Raw genomic sequence first — 18,440 nt, forward strand, 5'->3', positions numbered from 1 at the left:
ATTGGAAGTGGTTCCTGGTGGTGCGTTAATGGTGTCCATATCGGCCAATCAGAAATGGGGAAAACCAAAAATGTGTCATCTTCTGTTTGGGTCTTCAGTAGGACTCTAGCAGCTGTGTCTCTGTTCTGTAGGATGTGTATATGTTGTGTGTGTTGTTTGGGTCTTCAGTAGCTCTCTAGCAGCTGTTTGAGGATGTGTATCTGTTGTGTGGTGGGGGGCGCGGCGCCAGTCACCTCGTTGAGCCTCTTGACCTCATCCTCCTGCTCCATCCGCATGGCGTTGGCCTTCTCCAGCAGGTACTGGGCCTGGTCCCGAGCCTCCTCCTCCAGCTCATTCAGAGCCTGGTTCTTCCTGCGGGACATGTTGGCCTGGTGCATCTGGGCCTTCCGCTCCTCAACGGCATCCTGTCCAAACATCACGCCGTGACTTGATTGGACAAAAGAGCTGAACGTTTTTCTTTATCTGAAAGTGAATTATATCGATGTTCATTTTTGCCTTTGTCTCAACTTTCAGTGCAGGGCTTACTCTCGAACAAGATCCAAAGGTACTTGGGCTAAGGACTCCTTTCCTACCCGGAGAGTCGTGGCCTCAGATTTAGCGGTGCTGATCCTCATCCCAGCAGCTTCACGCTACTCGGTTGCGAGAGGACCCAGTGAGTGCCGCAGGCCAATGATGCCATCAGGACCACATCATCTGCAAAAATCCCTGATGAGATCCTCACACCACCCAACTGCAACCCCTCCCCACCACGACTACGCCTCGATATCCTGTCCATGAATATCACAAACAGGATTGGTGACAAAGCGCAGCCCCGGTGGAGGCCAACACCCATCTGGAACAAAACTGACTTGCTGCCGCAGAACCTCCCACAGTATATCCCCGGGGACCCGGTCATACACCTTCTCCAGTTCCACAAAACACATGTAGACCGGATGGGCATACTCCCAGGCCCCCTCCAGGATACTTGCGAGAGTGAAGAGCTGGTCCGTGGTTCCACGTCCAGGCGGAAACCGCATTGTTTCTCTTCAATCAGTTTCGATGATTGGCCGAAACCCTCCTTTCCAGCACCTTGGAGTAGACTTTACCAGGGAGGCTGAGTAGTGTGATAACCCAGTAATTGGCACACCCTCTCTGGTCCCCCTTTTTGAACAAGGGAACCACCACCCCGGTTGCCATAGCTTTCAGCATTTCTATCTGGATCTCATCAATCCCTGGGGCTGTGGAGATGTTTGACTACCTCAGTAACTTCCACCAGGGAAATTGACGACAACCCCCATCAGCCTCAAGCTCTGCCTTCATCATAGAGGGTGTGTTAGTCAGATTCAGGATTTCCTCAGTGTTCCCTTCAGTGTTCGACTACCTCCTCAGTTGAGGTCAACAGAGTCCCATCCTTACTGTACACAGCTTGGATGGTTCCCCATTTCCCCCTCCTGAGGTGCCGGATGGTCTTCCAGAAACACTTTGGTGCCGACTGAAAGTCCTTCTCCATGGCCCTTCGATCCTGTCGGTACCCTGCCACTGCCTCTGGAGTCCTCTGGGATAACATGTCCCGGAAGGCCTCCTGCTTCAGTCGGACAGCTTCCCTGACCACTGGTGTCCACCACAGTGTCCGAGGGTTACCGCCCCTTGATGCACCTAAGACCTTGAGGCCGCAGATCACCACTGCAGCTTCAGCAATGGAGGTTTGGAACACCACCCACTCTGGCTCAATGCCCCAACCTCCAAAGGGATGCCAGAAAAGCTCAGCCGGAGGTATGAGTTGAAGATCCCTCGAACGGGGGGCATCCTCCAGATGTTCCCAATTCACCCACCCTACCCGTTTGGGCTTACCAGGTCTGTCCAGAGTCTTCCCCCATTCCCTGATCCAACTCACCACCAGATGGTGGTCGGTTAACAGTTCCGCCCTTCTCTTCACCTGAGTGTCCAAAACATGCGGCCTCAGATCTGATGACATGATCATGGCCTAGGGTACTCTGGTACCAGGTACATTTATGAGCATCCTCATGTTTGAACATGGTGTTTGTTATAGACAATCCATGACTAGCACAGAAGGCTAACAACAGACGACTGCTCTGATCTAGATCAGGGAGGCCATTCTTTCCCACCACGCCTCCCTAGGTGTCTCCATCGTTGCCCACGTGGTCATTGAAGTTTCCCAGCAGAACTACGGAGTCCCTTACTGGAGCCCCATGCAGGACTCCATTCAGAATGTCTCCAACATGCAGAATACTCTGGACTGCCGTTCGCACAAACAACACAAATAAGAGTTATCCCCCCCAACACCCTTAGGCGTAAGGAGGTGACCCTCTCGTCCACCGGGGTAAACTCCAACACTGCGGTGCTCAGCCGGGGATATATGAGAATCCCCATACCCGCCGGGCACCTCATGCCCTGGGCAACTCCGGAGAAGAATAGAGTCCAACCCCTATCCAGGAGTATGGTACCAGAGCTGAGAACTGCGTAGAGGTAAGCCCCACCAGATCTAATTGGTAGCGCTCCACCTCCCACTCAAGCTCCAGTTCCTTTCCCCACAGTGAGTTGCAGTGGCGGCTGCTGGTCTTTCAAAGAGGGGAAGCTCATTTTCGGCTATCGGTTATCATATAAATTGTAAATTTATGTATATGTAAATGATGCTCCTTTTCAAGAAAATGCTCTGTCATACCAACTAGCTGTCTTTTCCAGTGACTTGACTAGTGTCCTCTCAATGGCCAGCAGAGCTAGGCTGCAAGTCCTACACCATTGTGTTAGGTGTAGGACTTGAGCCACTTTAAACAGGAGAAGCTCCTTTCTACACCTGCAGATGTAGCTCCAATTGTTGCCACTAATAACAGTTTGTAAAGCTGAGGCATTGCATTGTCCAACTCCATGTCTTTAAGGAACACCAAGAAATCACACAGCTTTCCCCTGTCACCCTGCAAGTACTGATCTGAATACAGGACTTGAAGTTCAGACCTCAGGCTCCCTGAATCAAAGTGATGGCCAACTACCAAAACAATATTAAACTTGAACAAGGAAATGTGGGAATTATGTTAAACTGAAGCAAGGAATTGTGTGAATAAGTGTATGAAATGTACGATGAAAATTGTCTAGTAATTTCGCCAAGCAAATATCAAGAAATAGGTTGCAGTTCGTCTTTTGACTCGCTTGGAAAATCCGCGATGGGACTGAGGAATGAAGACAGCTCGGGCGACTTTTTATAGTTCAAAATCGCTGTCAATCAAACGGCAACTCAGTCTTTCGCAGACCCTCCAATCATCACGCAGAAGCCCAGCGTCCAGGCCAGTCCACTCCTCCATTCACCCCCAGATATGCTGAGCGTCCGAGGGAGGGACATAATCGCAGATTATCCAATGACCGTCAACTTTCGACGCACTAAAAAAGGCTGTTCTATGCAGCCCCATTGAAGTGGATGGACGAGTATGAGAAGGAAATCGAGTCAGTCGACCTGCGATAAGCAACTGATTCTGAACGAACTCATCTTCGAGATGGACGTGTTCTAACGCATTTTTAGTCAATGAAATGTTAACAAAACAGTATATATTTGACCATTTAATTTTTTTAATTTTAGGGGAAGCTGAGCTTCCCTTGCAGTCTTAGAGAAATCGCCACTGGTGAGTTGACGTTCCACGTCCCCAGAGCCAGCTTCTGCCGCTTGAGTCTGGTCTCTCAAACCCCTGACCTTCACTGCACTGCCACCCATGCAGTGCATCCAACCCAAGCGGGTCTTCCTGCAGATGATGGGTCCACAGAACGAAGAGGGGGGGGGGAAATCTGTGAAAATCATTTCACAGATTAATTACAAATGACCGACAAACACTACTACCAACAACCCAACAACTAACATTCCAATACTCCTGTGCTTCCAAAATGGTGGTGGTCACTGTGACGTGACGTGCTGAGGTCTGAGCCCTGTCGTCAGTGGAGTGTAAAGCAGCGCTGCCTTCACCATGAGAGCCTCCTTCCTCTGCTCCAGGGACTCCTCCACGGCCTCCCTCTGCTGCTTGCTGAGCACGCGGGATGACGTGGTCAGCCGCGACACCTCTATCGGTGGCAGGATGATGGACGTTCCGGAAGGATCTTCACTGGGAATCCTGGTCACAACGGGGCAATCGGCAGAACAGTGATGGTCATATGAGTGGGTGTGTCCTGTGATATTATTCCACCAGGTGATTAGCCATGACAAGCCGTTTGAAAATCTGCCTTTTCCTGTGTTTTAGTGACATCACAAGTGGGCATGTCCACCTAGATTTATCTAGCCATCATACATCTAGTTAAGTCTAACCATGCCACCACCTGCCCCTTGACTCTATCCCTTCCTCACTCCACCAGGCCGTCTCGAGCGACATCCTGCCATTACTCACCACCCTTATCAACTCCTCCCTCACTTCAGGCATTGTTCCAGCGTCTTTTAGCGTCTTTTAAGACTGCCAGAATAAAGCCTCTCCTCAAAAAACCAACCCTTGACACCACCCACATCCAGAACTACAGATCGGTATCTCTGACCCTCACCAGTCAGGCTTCAAGAAGGCACACTCCACTGAGACGGCTCTCCTCGCAGTGACTGAGTCCCTCTGTGCTGCCAGAACCTCGTCCCTCTCATCGGTTCTCATTCTCCTCGACCTGTCTGCAGCATTTGACACGGTGAACCACCAGATCCTCCTCGCCATTCTCGCCGAACTTGGCATTGCTGAATCTGCCCTAGCCTGGTTCACATCCTACCTGATGAATCGCACCTATCAGGTAACATGGAATGGCTCCTTGTCCAAACCTTGCATGTTTGTCCCTTAATGTATGCACTTAATGAACACACTTAATGTACGCGCTTAATGTACGTTGTATTTATTCATAGTACTTAATTGTGTAGCATCTGCAGTAGCTAGCTATCACTGCTGTATACGGGGAATGGGTTAGCCTAGCGATTGTTAGTACTTGCACTTGGTTCTATGAACATCTTTACTGTACCGACAGCGATATATTGTTTCACTTCTTATGACAAATGTACTTATTGTAAGTCACTTTGGATAAAAGTGTCCGCTAAATGCCCTAAATGTAAATCTAGGGGAAACACCCACTTTTGATGTCACTAAAACACAGGAAACGGCCTGCAATGGCTAATCACACTCACACCTGGTGAAACAATATCGCCCCTTTAATCTGGAATGTTGAATATGATGTTTCATACATAACATAGGCCTAGTGTCTAACATTGGGATGGGATATTCGGAGACACTAGCTAGCTATATTGCGACTTGATGAGATTCTTGAATGAGAAGGAACTTCGATGCCATCTGAGAAATGTCGTTCATTTGCAACAACATGTTTGCAGACTCATTTTTAGATTTGATTAGATCATCAACAGCCGGGGGTAAATTAGCATTCAACCTTTGTCCTCAAATGACCTACTGGACTATCAACTGAGGAATACACCAGCCATCAGAACAAGTGTTTAAACCTCCCTACTTCAGCTCCCGGATGAGGTCCTTGGTGATGATGCGGAGGGTCTGGGGGCGCTTGGTCCTCTGCAGCGGGGCGGAGCGCGCCTGCTCTCTGGCAGGGGGGCCTCTGCCTCTCCGGGGGTCCGATTTCGGGTTGTCTTGCGGCGATTGCTGGGGGACGACATATATGCACATTTGTACATAAACAACTAATTTAATGCAGATATTTGTATCCTGATGAGACATTCACACCTATCACTTTGCATATGAATTCTGCACGTTGACCCCAACAGCGACTTACTAGTTTGGGGGCCCCGAACAGGCTCTCGTCTATCTGGGAGCTGGGGGCCAGGGTGCGGTAGCGACGCGTCTTGCTGCTCCCACTGCGCCGGGAGGTGGACGCCCCCGAGCTCTGCGGCTGACAGGTCATCAACGGTGACTGAGCTGACGGTTGAGTCAACAGCCAGCTCGACAGGAGCAGTCAGGGTGAGGTGTCTGGCTCAGGGACACCGCAACGCCGGGGATTGAACCAGCAACCTTCAGGTTACCAGCCAACCCGCCCTACCTCCTGAGCTACTGTCGCCCCAATCATGAGGAATCACACTACCTCATCTCCGCCAAGTCATTCACAGACTCACTGTTTTTACAGACGTTTGTTACCTTTGCAGTGTTTTGTCTTTCTTTGTGTTTTATTGTGTTGTGTTGAGGCGTTACTCTAGTGCTGGCTGAAGCACTGTTGGTAATATTAGGCCACACGTTTGTAATAACCTGCCCAGGGACTATGGATGGCAATGAGCTCATTGCTCTGATATAACCGGCAGGTTGACAGGGATGTGGAGATGTGGGTTCATGTGCGCTGTACCTGGTAAACAGAGCAAGGAAGAAAGAAACATTGGATATATATTAATAATTTGACCACTTACCATGATCCTCGGGTAGGTCTATTTCTGAGCTCAGAAAATGAGAAAGGGGCAGCTTTTCCTTTATTTGCTGTAATAAAAATGTTTACGGTGTATGCCAATCGCACCGCATCGCCGCCGTTTAGTTGCTATGGATACGAGACCCGGATGCTGGTTTAAAGGTTCAGATGTGTGTTTGTTGTCGTGTTGCTATGACAACACGCCTGGAACCTCGGAGGAGGAAGAGGGAGGCGTCTCTGTCCACGTGCCCTCTCCCCTTCCTGACAGGGTTTGACCGGAGCATGCGCGTAGCCACATTAGGGTCAACGTGGGCCAGTGCCGCTATGATTGACAGCACCCTATCAAAAGTGTAAAATTCGGCAGTTTGAAATTCAAGGAACACAAAAATAGCCCATATTATAATGTCACACACATGTGTGAGATCGATTTAGTTTCAATAAAGTATCACTATGTTACAAATATTTACAGAAATGCTATTTTTGTTCATTTTTTATATTCTGCGCTTAATTCTGATTGGATAAAGATAGGCGGCCGCAGCGTTCTGAGCCCAGACACCCAAAACGACTTGCTGGAGGCTGCCGCAGCTCTGCTGTTGCGTAAAATAAAAAGTGTGTTAAATGAAAACAACGAAACTTTTTATACGTTGATCGCCGATTAATATAAAGACCAGGCAATGCCTCCCAATTCAGTGGCCACCATTTAGCTCCGAGTTCATCTCTCTCTCTTTCTCTCTCTCGCTCGCTTGCGCACTGCACTCACACTCAGCACGCACGCACGCACCGAATTGAAAATCCCCGAAATGTTTGTTGAACTCAATCGTCTTCTTGGTTAACAGAAGTTGTTCTGTTATGTTTTGTTATTTTGAGTAGTAGACTACCTTCTTCAGAATCAATGTTTTGGGTTCAGGCTGTACAGACCGGTCTTTTTTTTGTGACATGGTTACAAAGCGCGCGCATGCATGGATGATGCCTTTAATTCCCCCTGGGAATGAATAAAGTATCAATTATCAATGTAGCCTATGATTGTTTGCCATTAATCGTCTGATCTGTGATGAAATCACGTGTTGTTTATTTTTGGGAAAATTGCTGTACTGCCTATATCGAAATAAAAAAAAAATGAATGTAAAAATAGTGGCCCACCCTACTTCGCAAAAGTCCACAATGTTGAAAAATCCTGGCTACGCTACTGGACCAGAGCCATACTCTGGGTTTGACTATTTCATTATTATTTTTTTGATAATTTATCAGATGATGCCTTCTCTTCACCAGATAATGACAGCTCGAGTAGGTAACCAATAGGGGGAGCTCTAAAAATATAGTTTAACTTCTCGATGTGGGATAACAGGGCTTTCATGGATCATTATGGGTTCCGACCATATAGGACTATATCATAAACATGCTGTTAAACGGATACTCTCTGACTCATGCCACGTCAAAGTAAGCCAATGGGACACTATTCCGATTTTGATTTTGATTTTGATTAGTTTGCATATGAATTGGCAAGATCTCTTTGCGACGGCTTAAAAGAAGCGCTTAAAATCCCAACAGCTGGACTGGACGAGTTTTCACTCAATTTCGCAATAAATCATTAACCTCATCGGGCTGACTGACTAACAGCCGTGGGGGACGGCAGATGAACTCTGACACGGACATCCCGTGAAAAACACCAAGTGATGTTTTTATGTTTTTGTTTTCTGGATTGAGTTCCTTGATTCATAACTGCAGTCCTCCGAAGTGTGCGTGCGTTCGTGCGTTTGTGCGTGTGTGTGCGCATGTGTATGGTCAAATCTCAGGGTTGAGAAGTTGACCATTAACCTCACCTATTGATTACATCTCACCACCGCGGTACAAGCCTGTAACGATCTGTACTGTGGCTTATGATGCAAAGTTCACTGTCGGCTTCAATGGCATCAGAGAGCTGATACCTGACACACACTACAGATCTTGGACATCTTCTGTTGGTAATTTCACAAATACTTCACAAGTAGGCCTATTGCACTTTTGCAGGGACCCAAACCAGCGATGGGTAAACCGAGCTATGGATACTACCGCACCACTATCTTTTTGGCCATGTTTGTTGGCTACACGCTGTACTACTTCAACAGAAAGACTTTTTCTTTTGTGATGCCCTCCCTCATGCAAGAGATCACGCTGGACAAAGATGACCTGGGTATGAGATATGTTGTTTGTCAAAATCTGGTTAATTCTTTAGCTTGACCGGTAATACATCGTTAACCAACGTTGCGTTGTTGGCCCCAGGGACGTTGGTTTGCCTGATTTAATCATCCGACTGAAACTATCCCCTTGTATTGATTTGATGATTTTGCTGTAGATGTAATCCTCCCCCAGGTAGAACTGAGAGGTGATCAATGATAAACAGTTAGACACGTTGGTTACCACCAGGTGAAGTACAAGTCTAACCTTTCCAGCTACATAAAGGTTGCTGCCACCTGGACGTATCCTACCATCCCCAGTTATTATTTGGAGAAAAATAAAAACACTCTGTGTAATGGCTGTCGATATACTGTATGAATAAATCACCAACCCTCAAAGCCAGCACCATCATTGACTAATGTGTGTTGTAAGGCTTGATTAGGCCTGGGCAATATGGCTGAAAGACATATCACAATATAACTTGATCATATTGATCGATATCGATAACTATTGATCTTTTTAATGACCTAAAAAGACTAGGAATTACCATGCTGGATTTAAACACTTCTGTTTAACACTGAATATGACCTTCAACTGTTCTTCATTGATAAATACTCCAATGTCAACACAACAATGAAAAACACTCAAATATTGTAAATAAGTACAGAACCATGTTTCTGTAACAAATCCAGCTGCTAGGTTCGGTGGTCGAGTCTCTTATGATACATACTGAACATGTTTTATATTGATATTGATCAAAAGTCTATCACAATACGATCATTTATTGTTTTATTGCCCAGGCCTAGGCTTGATTATTGTTATGAGCATTTTCATATCAATTCTATTCATGCTCCACCTCCCCATCCCTACGGCCTCCAGGCATGATCACCAGCAGCCAGTCGCTGGCCTACGCCATCAGTAAGTTCATCAGCGGCGTGCTCTCGGACCAGATCAGCGCCCGCTGGCTCTTCTCCATCGGCCTGTTCCTGGTGGGGGGCATCAACGTGCTGTTCTCCTGGTCCTCCACCGTGGCCGTCTTCTCTGGCCTCTGGTTCCTCAACGGCCTGGGCCAGGGCCTGGGCTGGCCCCCCTGCGGACGGGTGCTGCGCAAGGTACCCGACGCGTCCGCATAGAGAGATGCGTAGAAGGCATGGGAGCCGCACACATGCACGCACGCACGCACGCACATTGATTCATAATGAGTGTTTGATAGTAACAGTGGGAGAGTGAACTGCAGGGAATAACAACGTCTCTTAGCTATGTAACTCTGGTACTTCACTTGAGTAGAGAAAAACAACCGCCGTACCCTTGTGAAACCAGGCAAGGTGATGAATAACCCTTCTGTTTCTAACTAGACAGAAGCGCCTACATTAATCCCTCTTGGGTTGGCCCTTTAGTACCCTATACATGATGTCCTCTATACCGGATATCTTCCCCCTTTGTCCTGACAGTGGTTCGAGCCCTCTCAGTTCGGCACGTGGTGGGCCATCCTCTCCTGCAGCATGAATCTGGCTGGCAGTCTGGGACCCATCATCGCCACGGTGATGGCCCAGAGCTACAGCTGGAGGACAACGCTGTTCGTCTCGGGGATGATTTGTGTGGTGCTCTCCTTCGTGTGCCTGCTGGTCATTAAGAACGAGCCCAAGGACGTGGGCCTGCCCAACATTGAGACAGCAGCCAAGAAGGGCAAAGCAGGTGAGTGGGAGGTGGAGGCCAAGACAGGCAAAGTGGGTGAGTGTGAGCTTGAGGCCAAGTCCAGAAAAGTGGATGATTGTGAAGGGGACTTAAAATGTTCATCAAATTCTCCACTCACTTATCGTATGAAACCATTTAAAAAAGCCAGACTTTAGATTTTTTTGGGGGACAGAAAAGCTTTATGATGTTTATGGTATGTTGCAATCAACAATGGAGCCTGCATTGTGTGGTTCAGCATGTCCCCACGACATCTAATGTTCAGGGACACGGCGGACTCTGTACCCAGCATGCCCCTCACATGTGACGAGTGTGCATGAGCAGAGTTTAGGTTAGCATGCACCAAGTGAGCTTGACGTCAGCAATGAGCGTGCAGATACGTCATGTGTTGATGTTGGGATCCTTTTGCTGACTTGGCATTTCACAATCACTTGTTTTGTACAAATGAAGGGAAATACTATTTACTTGTAGATGTGGACAATTGAAGGTTCTTGATGTGAATGTCCATGTTAATCCCATGCTATTCCGTTTATATGCCCCTGTTTACAACAAAACATATTCTACGTGGTTGTTTCAAAAGGGGGCATTTACTTTTTTGTATTAAACCGACACGTTCCACCTCTGATTCATGCTAATCACAGCTAGCATGTCCAACGGAAGGTATTATCACAGTATCGTGTGTTATTAAAGTCCTCTTCTCTCTCCCGGCTGCCTCAGGGCTGTCCAGTGACGAGAGCACCCTGAAGGAGTTCCTGCTGTCCCCTTACTTGTGGCTGCTCTCCTGTGCCTACCTGGTTGTGTTTGGGGTGAAGACGGCCTGCACCGACTGGGGCCAGCTCTTCCTCATTCAGGACAAGGGACAGTCTGCACTCATGGGTAGGGTTGGGAAGGGCTATGCCTGCAAATCATTCTACCAACATGTTAGAAGTGAATATACTGTGAATATATTTTTGATCTAGTATTCATCTTTAAAAGGAAACAGGGTGTCAGGTGCTGTGGTATTTCTAACTTTCTGTTCACATAGGCAGCTCATACATGAGTTCTCTGGAGCTTGGTGGTCTACTGGGCAGTCTAGCAGCAGGATACTTTTCTGACAAGGCTGTTGCCAAGGTGATCTCATTCATAGTCTGGTTCTATTCATACATAGCACACTGTGAGGACTTGCTCAAAGCCTTTTTTTTAGATCCTGTGCTTTGGCATGAGAGATAAAATCCATTTGGGGCTTCAATTGTACTACTAATTATTGTTACCATATTCATGAGTTAAAATCTTGATTGAGTATCAACATACTATCACTATACGTTTGTCCAAAAATATATATTATTTGATCACCTAATTTTCTTGCTTTCTTATTTTATAATTTCATGTTTCATATTTTGTGCAGCAAGGCATGAAGGCCTATGGAAACCCTCGTCACTTCCTCCTGATCTGCATGATGGCGGGAATGTTTGTGTCCATGTTCCTCTTCAGACTCACTGTCACTCCTGACAGCCCCAAGGTAACACTTCACCGTTTCAAACGTTCATCCAGACAGGATACGTGTGAAAATAACAAGAAATAATGGTCTTTTTTAACGTGTATCCCCATCTATAGATGTGGATTCTGTTTTTGGGAGCTGCGTTTGGCTTCTCTTCTTATGGACCAATAGCGTTATTTGGGGTGATAGCCAATGAGAGCGCTCCATCCAACTACTGTGGGACATCCCATGCTATTGTTGCTCTGATGGCCAACGGTAAGTTTGTCCTATTTGTTTTAAAGATATATTATATTTCAGAATAGGATTACACTAATCCTATTAGTGTAATACGAGGATAACACTCGTGTTACACTATCCCAGGCTTATTTTGTGTGCTTTAAACTCATTGCCGATTGCCTATTCTTTTGCCAGTTGGTGGTTTCTTGTCCGGCCTGCCCTTCAGCACCATCGCCAAACACTACAGTTGGGAAACGGCCTTCTGGGTGGCTGAGATCACTTGCCTCATCACTGCGGTGGCCTTCTTCCTGATGCGCAACATCAGAACCAAGATGGGACACATTTCAAAGAAGGCAGATTAGATATCGCTGGTCGCACATCATCATTCACCGCTGCCAAGAAGGAAATTGATTCAGAATGGATAATTCACCTTTGTATCTTTCCACTTTTTATGGTACAATGTGTGTCCATTGTATGAAACATTGTCACATACATTCATGGTGCTGCATTTTTTGCAAACATTTTTCGAAAGGTGTATCATATTCATAAAGTATATATTTTTAACAACTTTCAATAATATTGCTGGGAACTGTAAATATTGTTCAAGTGAGTACATTTATGGGGTGTATGGTCATATTTTAAGGAATCATAATGTCAACTACATTTTGTTCATAGTTCTCTCTCACTCTCATGTTGTATAATTCAAGCATTATCATACAAATGTCAGCTAAATATGCTAAACGGTTAGATGAGGTGGGATATGATTTCAAACATGAATTGCAGAAAAGACAAAGATATGAACAGGAATTTATTCCCAAAGTATTTACACAACATGTCATATTTACAATGCAACAAATATAACCACATTAGCAAAAATCAAACATTAGAATGTGTCTCAACGGTACTTGCTTCCCAGTTACAAGTTCAACACATCTGTTTTGAATATACATGACCTAGTTAAGGCAGTCTAGTTTGGTCTTCTCAAGTTCAAGAACCAGGTCCAAAGTTTCCAGCCTTCTCTGCCACCTCTAATGCAGTCTTCAAATTCTGATCAAAAAGTTCACACCTGAAAGACAAAAGCACTTAAAGCAAGACCGGCACATCATTGCAGCCAACATTTGTGAAAGTGGTTACGTGTAAGACTTTTATGCTTTTTGATCAAGCTATCTTCATCTATCTTCAAATCCATAGTTACCTGATAGGCATCTCCAGAGAGTAAAATGGGTTCTTGAGGGCAAAGTCTGAATAGATCTCATAAATCTTTCTCAGCAATGCATCAATGCCAGACTGCCGTGGATCTGCCAGGACTATAAACTTTATCCCTTAAACAAGATTGGAGAACAGATATTCAGAAGTCACAAATAAGCAGATAACTTGCAATTAAAATATATCTTGCATCTTTGATATTTACATTTGGGTATACACAGTATTAAATAGATTTTATTTGGCAGATCATATATTTGTACCTCAAACGTACAGCATGGTTTACAATAGGGATACGTTGGAATAATGGGGCATAAGTCACTCATTTATCCAAATTACCAGTTAGTGTCTGGAAGCAATGCAGTTTAAAGACATCCGTTTCCAACATCTCTATCCCAGAACTGCCGACTTCCGGGGACAGTTGTGAACCAATCGCAAACAACCTAGAAGCATAATAAACACAGAACGACTTGCTATCTATTTGGTGCGTCTTACAATTGAAGAACCATTGATGAAAACGTCCACGTGGACACAGTGGACTTACGAGTGGAACATAGAGGCCAGCATCAGCTTCTCGTTGGAGCTCAAACGGGCCCGTCCGAAACGAATAGACACCGGGTAGTTTGAGGAGTCCTTCAGATATTCAATAACGTCCTTCCCATCGGCGGTGTTCTTCCCCATCACGTCCACTCCGTTAATAGAGAGCACTGCATGTCCCACTGGGAATGTACACAGGACCAGTTACAAAGCAATACACTAAACGACCAATTAGAAGTGGTCTGTGGCTGTCATTGTGGACCATGGCATATGGCAGACCTTTCTTATGTTTATACTGTCATTGATCAGAAAAATCGATTGAAAGCATGTTGGTTTACGACCAATGACAATGAGATATAAGAGACTTTATTATAAAGTGCATCAGAATATGTGGCCAAAAACCTGCAGAACGTCAGCCATCTCATGTTATGTGAAAATGCATCTCCACATTACCTCGGATTCCGTCTCGTTGTCCAAATGACACAATCACCTTCTCGTCGTGGATTTTGAGCACCAGATCTAAAGGATAGCTAAATGTTTTTTCTGCCTCTGCTCGGGGAACATAGTTGTCATACTGGTAGATTAATCCCCCGGCCTTATTCACCAGATAAACACTGAAGATCGCCATCTCTGCGACGTGTGTCCAGCTGACGAAACTGTCATGTGACCCCGTCTGTCCGGAAATGGCTGTCACGCAAAATAATGTTGTCACAAAATTATCTGACGCCGTCTTATCCTCCCAAACCAAGTGATTATATTTTGGTCTCCATATATACATACTAAAAAATAAATGTAATATATTAATATAACGTAACAGCAAAAAAAGACCGAAGCGCTAAACAACTCCATTTCCCAGAAGCCCCCGTGTTCCACATCCGTAAGTACGGGTTGTCTAAGGGCTGCCTGCACGGAGCGACTTCCTTTCCCTCCGACATCTTGACGAGGAAACATGGTGAGCATGAGAATCACCCATTTAAGAGGCGAATTTGTTCGTTATTCAGCCTTTAGTTAAATAAATGTCGTTATGAATTATCCGGAATTTTACTGCAGTTTGGGATGGTTCATTATTACATCGAAATATTGCCTTAAACTTCGCAATACGCACATGCAATCCGTTTAGCATGTAGCTTGCTAGGGTAACGCTACTTTCAACCATGCTCTCATGCTACTAGGCGCAGAGCGAGAGATGTCATACAATAACCTCGATAAAACCTCAACATATCCGATAACTCCCACCCGTATCTGACATTTAAAGGTATTTTCATAGGTTTTAAAAAAATTTGAACTTGGATTCTAAGGCCATCAATTCCTGTCATTAGGTGCGTTTAGGGTTAGTCTAGTCTTCCATGCCTTTGTATGCAAGATGTTATTCATGTTTAGTCGGATGGGTAACTTAATGAATGATCTGGCTACAACAATTTGGTTTAGACCCCTACAATCGCTCCATATGTAACGTTATGAAAGTGCTCTAGTAATGTGTTGTCTATATTTGTTAGCCTCCCAAGCAGGATAAGAAGAAGGACTCGGGGAAGTCCAAAAAGGACAAGGACCCAGTCAACAAGTCTGGAGGCAAGGCCAAGAAGAAGGTATGTTCCCCAACCCCCTAGACATGTGCGTTTATTCATTTGAATGCAACCTCCTGATATTTCTAACATTGTCTTTTTGTCTGGCCCGAGTAGAAGTGGTCCAAGGGAAAGGTCAGGGATAAGCTGAACAACTTGATCCTCTTCGACAAGGCCACATACGAGAAGCTGTACAAGGAGGTCCCTAACTACAAGCTCATCACACCCGCCGTCGTTTCTGAAAGGCTGAAGATCCGTGGCTCCCTGGCCAGGAATGCCCTCCAGGAACTGCTCACCAAAGGTACGCTCAACAAGCAGCTGTTGGTGTCATGCACAGCATCCCTGAGAACAGTTGGGCACATGTCTACCTCTTAATTCTGTTGAGCAGAAACTAGATTAAATTTGTGTATTTGTATCTTGTTTTAAGTTTGAAAGGTGTGTACTGCAGACAGATAAGAGATGCACCTTAACTTGGATCTGTATTTATTAACTATTAAATTGAATCACTTCATCTCAACGTGCAATGGTGGTTTGAGCTGTTCAACCACATAAATGCACCTTCATCACAAAGCACACATGGCATTGAATATCCTGGACTTGCTTGATGCATAATATAAAACGGAATACAAATCCAGAGCCGGTTTTAGAATGTGAAAGATGAGAAAATGCTTTAGAGTTCTGTATGTGCAAATTTAACCAAGGTTCAATGTGTTCTTCCCACCTGCTAGGCATGATCAAACTGGTGTCCAAACACAGATCTCAGCTGATCTACACACGTAACACCAAGGGCCCAGAGGAGGAGGGAGAGGCAGCGGCGGCTGCCACTACTAAAGCAGAGAAAGCATAAACTGGTATGTTGAATAGTTTTAATCTTAAGAAATTGTTTTGATTTGACTGTACGGTGAACTGATCTTTAACAGTTTTTTTTTTTTGCTTTCCCTACAGTGGTTCTGCTTGGCTGTCTTGTGAGCTGTTTGTAATGAAAGGGGAATAAAAAAAGTAAAGGCAACTCTTCATCTGGTCTCGCTCTCCTCCCTGTCCACATTACTGCCACACTGAAGAGGCACTACCTTCAAGGTCACTGTACCAATAGTGTTTGAGTATTGTATATGTTTTAAATTAAATCTGCATTTTGGACTTCTCAACTGTAGCAATCATACAAGTAGCAACCCCCAGTTGGAGGGAGAGGTTCAGCTTCCTTAAACAGGATGCAAAAATGAAAAACAAAAAATGATGGATTTGACTGGAAATTAAGCTTGCCGATAAGTAGTTCACATTCAGAGTAATTTCAGGACAACTGAAAGTGGTGCAGAAGTTTGACTTGATAAGAAAGGATATAAATAAAAGTGGAATCTGGGACGTTCCGTACACTTGGACTATAAAGATACCAATCAGGTAGTCTAACTAAGTCTATCTAAGAGCCAGTCTTTTACTCTGAGAGGGCTGCTATGCCTGAATTCCTCAATTCAGAAGTCCTCTACTAACCACAGCTAATGACTCACTGGCTTCATGCTAGGCTAATTAATTGGTAGGAAAATGGTGATTATTGACATCCCTGTTCGTCTGAAGCCAGATCAACCTTTGAGGATCAACAGCAGGGCTGCTTGATTTTAATTGTCGAGGCTGTATCCAAATGTTTGGAGGAACCGATGAGCAAAGTTGCTGAATTAAGTGTCTCAAGATGTATTTTTCTCCAGATGAATGAGACTAGGTTTTCTTCTTTGGCCGAACACAAATGATCAGCGGCCAACCTTTGGTACTAGTTTGTTTCCATTACACCTAGTTGCAGTTTAAAGTAATATAAAATATTTCTTTAAACTAGTATTGTGTCATAGTTGGGAGCAGGTGTGTCTAAAGTGCCCGTTAACAAATGTATAATGTTAATATGGTTATATAGACTGCATCGTTGCCTTAAGTTAATCCGTCTTGGTCTTTTCTACCCTACATGTGTGCATCCCTGAGTGATAATGCTATTAACAGCCCAATGCCTTCCATTATCTTTGTTCAAAATACATTGATTACATTAGTTTTCCCACGTCATTATACAAGCATGTGTAGCTCATCAGGCAGACCCATGTAATTGGATGATTTGCTGTTAAAGCGTGCATCGTGAGCAGGGCTCTTTAAAGTCATGGGCCCTTGTCTCTTCCACTGCTCACACTCCCTTGGGTATGTTGTGCTGTGCTGCTATCAGCGTTCGTAAGAGAACTCGTTTACCCTTCTATAATGACATGAACTTATGTTGTCACCTGGGTAATGCAAAGAAACTATTACTCGGCTATCTCTCCAACACAACTTTCAGTGGCAGATTAATCATGTCTCCCGTTGCAATGCAGTGGCTATGGGCCATTCTGAGATATTGACAAGAAATGGTATTAAACGCAGCTATCTGCGGTGTGTGTTTTCTCTCTGGGCGTGCAAGACAAGGGAGCCGTCTGATGGATGCTGTCAGGTGTCTCTTCTGTCACCGTAGAGCGCCACCGCAAGCAGTGGCACAACAAACTTGGGGTTTCTCTCCACTGACAGATCGGCCAGTATCAGCCAACATTGAGTCATCCACCTTAATGTGTGCCCGCGAGAGCAAAAAACAATTACTGCACTCCATTGTTTTCCCCTCGGAGGTCACGTGACCGCTCATTGATTCACCCCATGAATGGCTCGTCTTCAGGAGGGGCGGGCCAATCATATCTCCTGGAAACGTGGCTCTATTTATGGGCTATTAGTCCTTTCCGTGCGAGGAATTGTCTTGCACGATTTAGATTGTAGGGATCCTTAACGACCAACTTATTTTGTAAAGTGATAGTTTATGGCTCCATGGAGACATGTAACACTATTATTCTAAGTACAGGGCGAAGGCTGTCTTTCGCAAGGTGAATTGCAAAAAAAAGCGGATGATTCAGTATTTGAACTCATTTCTCACCATAACTCATGTGAGGAACATTCAGAATGAGACGGTGTTCCAGAAAACTACAACCACAAAAAGAAGCGGCTGCCACAATTGCAAATAATAGCTTATTAACTCCTGAAACGCATCTTCATTCTCAGTTGAGTAACAAAAAAAATCCAACTTTCATACGTGTGTGTGTGTGTGTGTGTGTGTGTGTGTGTGTGTGTGTGTGTGTGTGTGTGTGTGTGTGTGTGTGTGTGTGTGTGTGTGTGTGTGTGTGTGAAGCTGCTGCCTGCCAAACGCATTCCTTCCAGTCCACGGACTACAGTCTACTCGAGCGCTTTCTTTTACGTGGGCG

General features: G+C 45.2%; 4 protein-coding genes across 4 annotated transcripts in view; 2 read left to right on the forward strand and 2 right to left on the reverse strand.

Moving 5' to 3' along the window:
• LOC311342374 (cilia- and flagella-associated protein 45-like) overlaps window positions 1–923 on the reverse strand; it is a gene marked incomplete at both ends in the record, with an annotated part of 6,605 nt that extends 5,682 nt beyond the window's left edge. Inside the window, 2 exons of the mRNA XM_084467216.1 lie at window positions 234–404; window positions 849–923. Coding sequence (XP_084323342.1) covers window positions 234–404; window positions 849–923 — 246 coding nt within the window. The remainder of the gene's footprint in view (window positions 1–233; window positions 405–848) is intronic.
• A 6,839-nt stretch (window positions 924–7,762) lies between these two features.
• On the forward strand, window positions 7,763–12,779 carry LOC311342248 (glucose-6-phosphate exchanger SLC37A4-like). Its single transcript, XM_084467077.1, has 8 exons — window positions 7,763–8,524; window positions 9,388–9,620; window positions 9,960–10,203; window positions 10,918–11,076; window positions 11,225–11,310; window positions 11,585–11,698; window positions 11,794–11,932; window positions 12,089–12,779. Exons 1-8 carry the CDS (start codon window positions 8,377–8,379, stop codon window positions 12,253–12,255), a joined length of 1,290 nt encoding a protein of 429 aa, XP_084323203.1. The 5' UTR covers window positions 7,763–8,376; the 3' UTR covers window positions 12,256–12,779.
• Window positions 12,684–14,269, reverse strand: LOC311342262 (trafficking protein particle complex subunit 4). Its single transcript, XM_084467088.1, has 5 exons — window positions 14,087–14,269; window positions 13,641–13,815; window positions 13,436–13,539; window positions 13,089–13,215; window positions 12,684–12,959 (listed from the first exon to the last, which is right to left on the reverse strand). Exons 1-5 carry the CDS (start codon window positions 14,259–14,261, stop codon window positions 12,881–12,883), a joined length of 660 nt encoding a protein of 219 aa, XP_084323214.1. The 5' UTR covers window positions 14,262–14,269; the 3' UTR covers window positions 12,684–12,880.
• A 256-nt stretch (window positions 14,270–14,525) lies between these two features.
• On the forward strand, window positions 14,526–16,209 carry LOC311342268 (small ribosomal subunit protein eS25-like). The gene is made up of 5 exons (XM_084467094.1): window positions 14,526–14,585; window positions 15,130–15,219; window positions 15,313–15,496; window positions 15,924–16,046; window positions 16,141–16,209. The coding sequence occupies exons 1-4, from the start codon at window positions 14,583–14,585 to the stop codon at window positions 16,040–16,042; spliced, it is 396 nt and encodes a 131-aa protein (XP_084323220.1). The 5' UTR covers window positions 14,526–14,582; the 3' UTR covers window positions 16,043–16,046; window positions 16,141–16,209.
• The last annotated feature ends 2,231 nt before the right edge of the window (window positions 16,210–18,440 follow it).

The sequence above is a fragment of the Micromesistius poutassou genome (genome assembly GCF_964030765.1).
Source record: "Micromesistius poutassou genome assembly, chromosome: 4".
NCBI classification, from domain to species: domain Eukaryota; kingdom Metazoa; phylum Chordata; class Actinopteri; order Gadiformes; family Gadidae; genus Micromesistius; species Micromesistius poutassou.